This window comes from Camelina sativa, chromosome 14, assembly GCF_000633955.1.
Source record: "Camelina sativa cultivar DH55 chromosome 14, Cs, whole genome shotgun sequence".
Classification (NCBI taxonomy): Eukaryota; Viridiplantae; Streptophyta; class Magnoliopsida; order Brassicales; family Brassicaceae; genus Camelina; species Camelina sativa.
In genome coordinates this window covers 6,874,235-6,883,635 of record NC_025698.1, presented here as the reverse complement: position 1 = coordinate 6,883,635, position 9,401 = coordinate 6,874,235, and the positions used below count along the sequence as shown (strand labels likewise).

Genomic DNA, 9,401 nt, shown 5'->3' with positions numbered 1-9,401 from the left:
TCTCCTTTCATGTTCTTGGTTTAATTTTAATTTGCTTGGATTTGACGATTCATGTTTTTTGTTTTGCAGATGTTCAGAAGTTTTACCATCAGTGTGACCCTGGTGAGTTTTTCTCGTTACCAATGTTTAAGTCTTTGTTATAGCTTTGTAACGCATTGATTCTTTGCTTGTTTAGTTGGTTTTGAAGAGTTGTTTTTTTATACTAAAGTTCAGATTTTTAAGTGCAAGAGAGTTCCTTTTGGGTTTGGAGTAGGGAAGAATTTGTGATGAAAACTGCATTGTTTTGTTAGATTACTTCAGATATCTTCTTTCTTATTAGATCCCATCTGCAGTAGATTTGTTGTCTTGATCCTTTGTCTAGTTGTCTCCTCTATTAGTAGTTTTATCTTCCTGTCAGAGTTGTTGTCTGTCTCAACAGTTTGTTCGTTTCAACATATACGTAACTATGATGAAGCTAGTTTTCTGTATGACTTTCTCATCTTAGGGTACTTATTTCTTACTAATGCAGAGAAGGAAAACTTGTGTCTTTACGGACTTCCGAATGAGACATGGGAGGTTAATCTCCCCGTCGAGGAGGTTCCCCCCGAGCTTCCTGAACCAGCTTTAGGCATCAATTTCGCAAGGGATGGTATGCTAGAGAAAGATTGGATATCTTTGGTTGCAGTTCACAGTGATTCGTGGCTTATCTCTGTTGCATTCTACTTTGGTGCACGTTTTGGATTTGGTAAGAATGAGAGGTAAGATTCCTTCTCTGCTCAGTGTTCTATGTTAATTTCCCTTGTACACATGTTTGGTAAAGTTACACAATGATCGTTATGGTAGCTGCAACGTTTCTAGCATTTATCACCTCATTAACTCTTGTTAGTTGTTACAATCTCTGGTTCACCTCTAAACTCAAGATATCTTGTTCTGTGAAAAACCTCTGTAGAAGTGATTATCATTTTGTATCATTAACTTCAGTAGAGAGAAGTGTACCCAGAAGTGTTGTGAATCAAACCAGGCTGAATCAATTTTACTGAGTTATATTAAGTTCAATGTTTATGTGAGTCTCTAGTAACTCAAATTTGTAGAACCTTGTGTTTATTCTCTGACATTGTAGAGTCAAATCGTTTAGTATTCTTGCCTCTGACCTCGTTAATTGTTCTCAGGAAGAGGCTCTTCCAGATGATAAATGATCTCCCAACCATTTTTGAGGTTGTGACTGGCAATGCAAAGCAATCCAAGGATCAATCTGCTAACCACAACAGTAGCAGAAGCAAATCTAGCGGTGCCAAGGTAGAAGCTTCTGTTTACTCCATTCTTTTTTCTTTTCCCTCACAGTCTAGCTATCTCTGTTGGGTTCTTATCTTTATTTACTCCTTTGTTTCCTCATGCAGCCTCGTCATTCTGAATCTCACACTAAGGCTTCAAAGATGTCCCCACCACCAAAAGAAGACGATGAGAGTGAGGAGGAAGATGACGAACAAGGTGCAGTTTGTGGTGCGTGTGGAGATAACTATGGAGGAGATGAGTTCTGGATATGCTGCGATGCTTGTGAGAAATGGTTCCATGGAAAATGTGTGAAGATCACTCCAGCAAAGGCTGAGAACATCAAACATTACAAATGCCCGAGTTGCAGTACCAGCAAGAAAATCAAAGCTTGAAAAGTGACAATAACATTAGATGCTGTGAAAGAGAAGAAAGTGTTCACAGTCGAAGAAAACAACAGAACAAGAGTTTAGCTGTGGGAAGAAGAAGAAACAAAAGGCTTCTGATTGCGTAGTTTTAATGGGATTGAGACAGCTTACAGTTAGTAATGTCTCTTTCTCTTTTTTTTTTTCTTTTTTTTTTGCTGTTAATGTTATGACTAATTTGTCTTATGTTTCTGAGAAAATTCTGTCTTTAAGCACTCTCTACTTTGTGTCAACGAGTTTCTTCTTCCTGGTTAGTTGCTTTACAATTTTACAGTTTTGGCTCCTAAAGCCTAATGAAACTAATTGAGTTGATTACCTCGTAAAACATAACATTCAAACAGGTTAATAATATCTTTGGATTCTCAAAGTACTCTCTGTCTCATTTATGTCAGATAAAGATTCGATTTATTGCAGCCTTAAGATGGCTCAGCCTCAGGGATATGAAAATTTCCATCAAGAGATACATAGGAAAGAGCAGGTACAAGGTGAAGGCGGCACAGAGAAACAATAGAGGATTAGGTGAGATTACAGCCATAGCGAGTGCATAAGAAACTCCGAGAGACGCTCCAATCCAAAAGAACCATGTGGTAAACAAGCTACCAATTGGCAGGAGACAAAACGTGTAGAGTAGAGCGCAACAGAAGCCTATAGTGTTGGAAACCCATAGGACGATGAAGACTGTCTGCTTCATCACCGCTGTACCTCCACCCTCGGATTGGTGTACACCTCCCGGAGGCTGCAGTGCGGTTTGATAAGTGGATGTGATTATCAAAGTACATATAATCAAGAAGACTGCACGGCCTTCTTCTGAAGTGTCGGACCTTAGGCGTCTGAGGCCAATGGAGATATGAGTCCAGAAAGTGACTGGTGACTTAAAGTGATCGGAAGGTTTCTCGAGTTTTGGAAGAGAAGCAGTCTCCTTGCACCCGGTTTTTACAACAACTAGCTCCAAATCCAAGTCTCTACTCTGTTCTTGGTTTCTTACAATATCAAGGAATGTCAAACCATCACCATTTACTTCGTTCGGTTTCACCAGCTGACGTTCTAGTAATAGTTTTGCAGCCTGCATACATATATTATACAGTCGGTCTAATTATGAAACAAAACGTATAATTGAAAAAATCATACATGAGTAAGAAAAATTGAAGGTTTAAGAACCTTGCCTGATGATCTTCCTTATATGCTGCAAGATGCAGAGGCGTGTTGGAAGATAAATCTTTTTTATTCAAGATATCAGATTCAGTGACAGCAGCATCTCTTTGACTCATTCTTTGGATCCAACCTATAAGAATTTGGAGAACTTCAAATCTATCATTCAGCACAGCAAGGTGAAGAGCGTTATGGCCATTCACACTCACATCTTGGATACATTCAGGGCAAAACATAAGACAGTCTACCACAAGATTTACAGCTCTTTTTACGACAATGAGATGAAAAGGTGTGATTCCTTCTCTGCCTTTAACACGAGCAAGTCCAGGATCAAGCCAGAGCAGCCATGTTATGAACTGTCTATGATCTTTTTCCACAGCAAGATGCAATGGACTATACCCACTTGTGTTCAGCTTTCTAGCAAACGATGGCTTAAGATTCAGCATTTCCATGGCGAATGGTATGTTCCCAGATGCTGCAGCTACGTGGAGGGGAGTGTTGACAAATGGCACGGCATTGATGTTATCAAGAATGTAAGGATTGTCATCAATAAGATCATAAAAGTTGTTGATGCTTCCAGTTTCAGCAGCATGTAGTAGTCTCGGGTCCATGGAGAGAAAGAGAGAGAGAGAGAGAGAGAGAGCCTTTTGACAGAAAACTGATTGTGATCTAAATTCAGCAAGATTGATTACAGTTTAACAAGAAGACAATAATGGCAGAAATTGCCTTAACTAAGAACCAAGGGACCAACGAACCAATGCAAGAAACAATAAAGAAAGAGTTGAAGACCCAAGAAACCACATGTACATGTGGAAGAAGAAACAATTTAAAAACAAGTGGGACTCTGGCATCTGGCATCTGGCATCTGGATTTCTCCCCCAGTATGAAATTCATTTTATTGGACGTTTCACAATTTTGGCTCCATAAGTCATTTATGGCATATGTTCAAAGGTTGTTGTATCTTTGCATCCTCAAAGTCCTCTCAAGAGTTGTATCAAACCAACCAAAACCAGAAGCAGGGATCAGGTGCTGCCCATTATCTGATGGTTCCGCACATTGCCTTACCAAAACATATAGAGTCATCATAGAGAGGAGATTATCTTTGTCTCTAAGCAGATACAAGAGCAGAGAGAAAATAGTAAAGCATACCCAGGACTAAAGAAGGCATCTCTCTTTGGCTCATTCTCTGGATCCATCCGATAAGGAAATGGAGAAGTTACAATCTATCATTCATCACAGCCAAAATACAGAGCATCCTCGCCTTTAACACGCACATCTTGGAAACAATTAAAGTTATGAGGCACTCGGCACCACAAGGAGATGGAGCAGTATATGAACGGATTCTCATCAATCAATGCATAAAAAAAGTCACCGATGCTACCGGATTCAGCAGCCTGTTGCAACCTTGGATCCATAGAGAGTGAGCACTCAGTAAAGATCAAACAGAACTAGAGGGAAAGAACACTTTACTACTCATTTCTAAGTCATGGATGGATGTGTTATGTCTAAAGGCTAAAGTGAGTTGCTTTCAAATCTCATATTCCTTCTTCCATCTCCTCTTTTTATAAAATACATTATTTTCTTTTTTGGCCATATCCCAAATAAGATTAGACTAGTCGTCGTCTTTATACATCACAATCCCATACCAAACCTCTCTTGCATCTTTTGTATTTTATCATTTAACACAAAACTCCAAAAGATAAAAACAAAATGTTGTCGAAGGTTCCTCAAAAACAACACTTGCAGCTCTCCCCTTCCTCCTCCTCCATGGAAATGGTCCGGTGTTCACGTGGCAGACCTCGAGGTTCGAAGAACAAACCAAAAGCACCAATCTTTGTCACCTCCGAGCCTCCTATGAGTCCTTACATCCTCCAAGTACCCTCTGGTGTCGACGTCGTTGAAGCCATTAACCGCTTCTGCCGCCAAAAAGGCATCGGCTTTTGCATCCTCAGTGGCTCAGGCTCCGTCACTGACGTCACTTTGCGTCAGCCTTCTCCGGCAGCTCCTGGCTCAACCATTACTTTCCACGGCAAGTTCGATCTCCTCTCCATCTCCGCCACTTTCTTTCCGCCTAGTACCTCCTTGTCTCCTCCTGTCTCCAATTTCTTCACCGTCTCTCTCGCCGGACCTCAGGGACAGGTCATTGGTGGATTCGTCGCTGGTCCCCTCGTTTCCGCCGGTACTTTCTACGTCGTCGCCGCTAGTTTCAGTAACCCTTCGTATCACCGGATACCCGCGGCGGAGGAAGAGCTCAAAAACAACGCTGTGTCGGGGGAAGGGGAGGGCCAATCACCTCCGGTATCTGGACACGTGGCGGAGGGAAGTGGAGGAGAGTCGATGTACAGTTGCCAGATGGGTGGCTCTGATGTACACGCCAAAGCTCCACCGCCGTACTGACCAAATCCATCTCTTTCCTAACTAGGGTTTCTTCTTCTTTTGATCGTCATCATCAAGAATCAACTAAAGTTTGCTTTTTTATTATCCTTGTTAGATTTTTAAATCAAGCTCCACTCTTCTTCTTTAGATTTATCTACACTCTGCAGTGTCAAAGCTGCACATATTAGTTTGATTTGACTAATATTTGTATGCTCCCCAATTTACAAACTTTTGTCTCTGATGATTGTTTATTTTTCAATTTTATAATCTTATTGCATTGTTTATTGGATTCTCCAGAGGTTGGCTAATATTACTATAATGGCTTAATTGATTTCTCCAACAAGAGGACATCTCAGTTATGGTTTAGTGGTCTCTCTACCATAGTTTTTAGCTATCACTGAATACCATGGACTCGAATTACACTGTTGAACAAGGGGCCAAGAATTGCAGATATTGTTTTAACTTTTAACTAACAGAAGCTTCAAAGCAAAGAACCAACCAACAATTGTAAGAAACAATAAATAAAGTGTGAAAAGACTCGAGATATCACAAACACTCTTTTTTTTTCTTCCTGGAACATTATGACATTACTAACATGTATATACAAAGCCAATTAATTATTACATGGAATGAAACATTATCACAATGGACATTGCATATGTTTACGGATTTGTATATTTGCATTTTCAAAGTACCCGATTCTACTGCAGTAAGGTGACAAAATGTTGTATCAAACCTTCCAAAACCAGCTAAACAGGGGATCAGGTGTTACCGTCTGATGACTACGCCATTGCCTTACAAAAACTTCCATCAATACATATAGAGGAAACAGCAGGTACAAGGCAAAGCACGCGGAGAGAAACAGTGAAGGGTGGGGTGAGATTACAGCCATTGCAAGGGCATAAGAGACGCATAGAGGCACTCCTATATAAAAGAACCATAGTGTCAACAAGCCTCTAGCTGGTAAAAGACAAAAGGTGTAGAATATAGCGCAGCAGAAGCCTATAGTGTTAGAAACCCATAGGACGATGAAGAATGTATGTTTCATCACCGCATGACCCTCGGATTGGTCTACACCTCCTGGAGGCTGGAGAGCGGTTTGGTAAGTGGCTGTGATTAGTAAAGTGCATATAATCAAGAAGACTCCTCGAGCTTCCTCTGAAGTGTCAGAACTTATGCGTCTTGTGTGTGTGGAGCAGTAGGCCAAAAATGTGATTGGTGATTTGAACAAGTCATACGTTTTCATCATTTTTGGCAGAGAAGATGCTTCCTTGCAGCCGGTTTTTAGAGCAACTTGTTCCAAGTCTCCACCTTCATCAATATGTCCCTGTCTTCTTAAGATATCAAGGAATGTTAAACCATCACCATTCACTTCGTTCCGTTGCACCATCCTACATTCTAGTAACAGTCTCACCGCCTGCATGAAAAATTTCAAAGCTTTGCCTTTGTTTCTCTAATGATCTAGAAAACGCTGATATAAATTGTAGAAAATGAAGCATGCCTGATGATCATTCTTATATGCTGCAAGGTGCAAAGCCGTGTTGTGGGTTAGATCCGATTTATTCAGAAAAGCATACTCGGTAGGGAGAGCGTTTCTTTGGCTCATTCTCTGGATCCACCCGGTAAGGACTTGGAGAACTTCAAACCTATCATTCATCACAGCAAGATGCAGAGCATTTTGGCCATTCACGCTCACATCTTTAATACATTCAGGGGAAGTTATGAGGCACTCTACCACAAGATCGACGTTCCCTCTTATCACTAGGAGATGGAACAGCGTGATGCCTTCTCTCCCTTTAACGCGAGAAAGGCCGGGATCAAGCCTGAGCAGCCACGTGACAAACTCTTGTTGGTCCTTTTCCACAGCAAGGTGTAACGGACTGTACCCATTTGTGTTCAGCTTTCTCGCAAAGGACGGCTTAAGATTCAGAATCTCTGCGGCAATTGCTCTTTTCCCAGAAGCTGCAGCTATGTGAAGGGGAGTGTTCACAAATGGTACGGCATCGATGCTCTCCAAAAGATACGGATTCTCATCAATCGAAGCATACAAGTCATTGATGCTACCGGATTCAGCAGCCTGTTGAAGTCTTGGATCCATACAGAGGGAGCTTTTAGCAAAAAGTAAACAAGAAAAATGATTAGAATAGCATTCAGTAAGATCAACACAGTAAAGTAAGACTGTAAGAGTGCAGCAGAACTAGAGGCAGGAACACTTTTTTGTTTGTTTCCTATTGTAGTTCCTCACAATTTAGATTAGATATGCTCTTAACAAAAAGGAAAGTGACTAACTTGGGAGTTTTAGCAGCAAAAGCTTGGATGCAGGAACCTTAAATTGAACTTTCTCATGGGAGGTTGATTACATATCACACGAGGTGGGTCCTAAAGAGTTTCTAACCACTCGACATTTTACCAATATATGATATTTGCCAACTGTGTCAACAGGAGCTCTCTAATTGATAAGAAAATTATTCCATCCACCAATTTTATACTTTTACTATTCCCTTATTCAAACAGATCTTTTGAATAAGTTGCCAATATTTTTTTATCTTCCTCGAGATTCCTCAGAACATACCTTTGGCCGGCTGCTTGTAGGCTGCTTCATGTTTTCTCGTTCTCTATATTTTCTCATTCACGCAACGTTTGGATCGATTTTAAGTATCAGCTGCAATACTCACTAAATACAACGCTTTGGTATCAAGCTTATTTATTAACTCCGAGAACCTAATGAAACTCATTAAAATACAAGATTTTATATATACATAAGAGAGATGTGTCATGTGTTGAAGGTTTCAATCGTTTGCATTCTCAAAGCCTTCTCCTCTTTTATAGTAGTGTTGTATCAAACCTTCCAAAACCAGCTCAATCGGGGCTTAGGTGCCACCGTCTCATGGTTTCGCCAACCAGTTACAAAAGCATCCAACAAGAGAAAGAGAGCAAAAAGCACGAAGAAGGCAACGGTGGCTGAAAGAAACACTAGAGGATGTGGTGAGATTACTGCCATTGCTAGTGCATAAGAAATGCACAGAGATGTCCCAGTCCAAAAGAACCACGTAGCAAACATACTACCAAGTGGTATGAGACAAAAGGTGTAGAATAAAGCGCAGCAGAAACCTACGGTGTTGGAAACCCAAAGAAGGATGAAGAATGCATGTTTCATCACCACAGAACCCGCATTCGCATCCTCAGATTGGTGTACACCTCCGGGAGGCTGGAGGGCAGTCTGATAAGTGGCTGTTATTATCAAAGCGCATACAATCAGGAACACTCCCCGAGCTTCATCAGAAGTTTTAGACCTTAGGCGTCTCATGCTCGTGGAGCAGTATGTTACGAAAGTGATTGGTGATTTCAAAAACTCAGACCTTGCTTTGGATTTTCGCACTGAAGCTGCCTCTTTACACCCGGTTTTTACAACAACTTGTTCCAAATCCAAGTCCACACCCACGGCCACGGGTCTCTGTCCCTGGCTTCTTAACTCTCCACCTGCGGCTCTCTGTCCCTGGCTTCTTAACTCTGCCCCTGCAGCTCTCTGTCCCTGATTTCTTAAGATATCAAGGAATGTTAAACCATCACCATTGACTTTGTTCCGCTGCACCAAGCGACATTCTAGTAAAAGTTTAACTACCTACACAAAATAGATCATTCTATTAGTAATCTCATATCAGAAAGATTCTTCAATTCAGAATAATCATATTTAAACTCGACTCATTGTCACTTGGTAGAGCTTTTATATATGACATACAAAAAATATAACTGAAAGAAAAGAAAACATGCCTGATGATCATTCTTATAAGCTGCAAAGTGCAAGGCTGTGTTGTAGCCGAAATCCCTTTTATTCAGAACAAGGATCTCGATCGAGTCAGCATTTTTTTGGCTCATTCTCTGGATCCATCCCGTGAGGACTTGGAGAACTTCAAATCTGTCATTTATCACAGCTAGATGCAGTGCATTTTGGCCATTCACATTCACATCTTCGATACATTCAGGGGAAGTTAGGAGGCACTCTGCCACAAGATCCGCTTTTCCTCTTAACACTAGGGAAAGAAACGGTGTGATGCCATTTCTCCCTTTTACACGGGCAAGGCTGTGATCAAGCCAAAGCATCCTGGAGACAAAGCCTCTTTGATCATAATCCACAGCGAGATGCAGTGGACTGTAGCCGCTTGTGTTCAGCTTTCTGGCAAAAGAGGGTTTAAGATTCAACAT

The 9,401-nt window shown here is 41.0% G+C and overlaps 5 protein-coding genes across 9 annotated transcripts in view; 2 read left to right on the top strand and 3 right to left on the bottom strand.

Annotated features, from left to right (window-relative positions):
• LOC104740119 (PHD finger protein ALFIN-LIKE 7) overlaps positions 1–1,944 on the top strand; it is a 4,566-nt gene extending 2,622 nt beyond the window's left edge. The window contains exons 3-5 of one of the 3 annotated variants that reach the window (XM_010460645.2): positions 509–737; positions 1,149–1,275; positions 1,377–1,944. In XM_010460645.2, the coding sequence (XP_010458947.1) occupies positions 509–737; positions 1,149–1,275; positions 1,377–1,643 (623 nt within the window). In that variant the 3' untranslated portion in view covers positions 1,644–1,944. Of the gene's footprint in view, positions 1–508; positions 738–1,148 lie in introns of all 3 variants that reach the window. The other 2 variants (XM_019236212.1, XM_019236213.1) reach the window with 2 other exon arrangements.
• Positions 2,001–4,317, bottom strand: LOC104740118 (ankyrin repeat-containing protein ITN1-like). Its single transcript, XM_010460644.2, has 2 exons — positions 2,837–4,317; positions 2,001–2,736 (listed from the first exon to the last, which is right to left on the bottom strand). The coding sequence occupies exons 1-2, from the start codon at positions 3,431–3,433 to the stop codon at positions 2,062–2,064; spliced, it is 1,272 nt and encodes a 423-aa protein (XP_010458946.1). The 5' UTR covers positions 3,434–4,317; the 3' UTR covers positions 2,001–2,061.
• Positions 4,416–5,632, top strand: LOC104740115 (AT-hook motif nuclear-localized protein 28-like). Its single transcript, XM_010460643.1, has one exon. It carries the CDS (start codon positions 4,533–4,535, stop codon positions 5,217–5,219), a length of 687 nt encoding a protein of 228 aa, XP_010458945.1. The 5' UTR covers positions 4,416–4,532; the 3' UTR covers positions 5,220–5,632.
• LOC104740114 (ankyrin repeat-containing protein ITN1-like) lies at positions 5,743–7,860 on the bottom strand. Of its 3 annotated transcripts, none has more exons than XM_010460641.2 (3): positions 7,771–7,860; positions 6,700–7,306; positions 5,743–6,615 (listed from the first exon to the last, which is right to left on the bottom strand). In XM_010460641.2, the coding sequence occupies exons 2-3, from the start codon at positions 7,294–7,296 to the stop codon at positions 5,929–5,931; spliced, it is 1,284 nt and encodes a 427-aa protein (XP_010458943.1). In that variant the 5' UTR covers positions 7,297–7,306; positions 7,771–7,860; the 3' UTR covers positions 5,743–5,928. The 3 variants fall into 3 exon arrangements, with proteins under 3 accessions (XP_010458943.1, XP_010458944.1, XP_019091756.1); XM_010460642.2 differs by lacking the exon at positions 7,771–7,860 and adding an exon at positions 7,488–7,745; XM_019236211.1 differs by lacking the exon at positions 7,771–7,860 and having other exon boundaries at positions 6,700–7,481.
• On the bottom strand, positions 7,911–9,401 carry LOC104743304 (ankyrin repeat-containing protein ITN1-like). The gene is made up of 2 exons (XM_010464400.1): positions 8,970–9,401; positions 7,911–8,820 (listed from the first exon to the last, which is right to left on the bottom strand). The coding sequence occupies exons 1-2, from the start codon at positions 9,399–9,401 to the stop codon at positions 8,038–8,040; spliced, it is 1,215 nt and encodes a 404-aa protein (XP_010462702.1). The 3' UTR covers positions 7,911–8,037.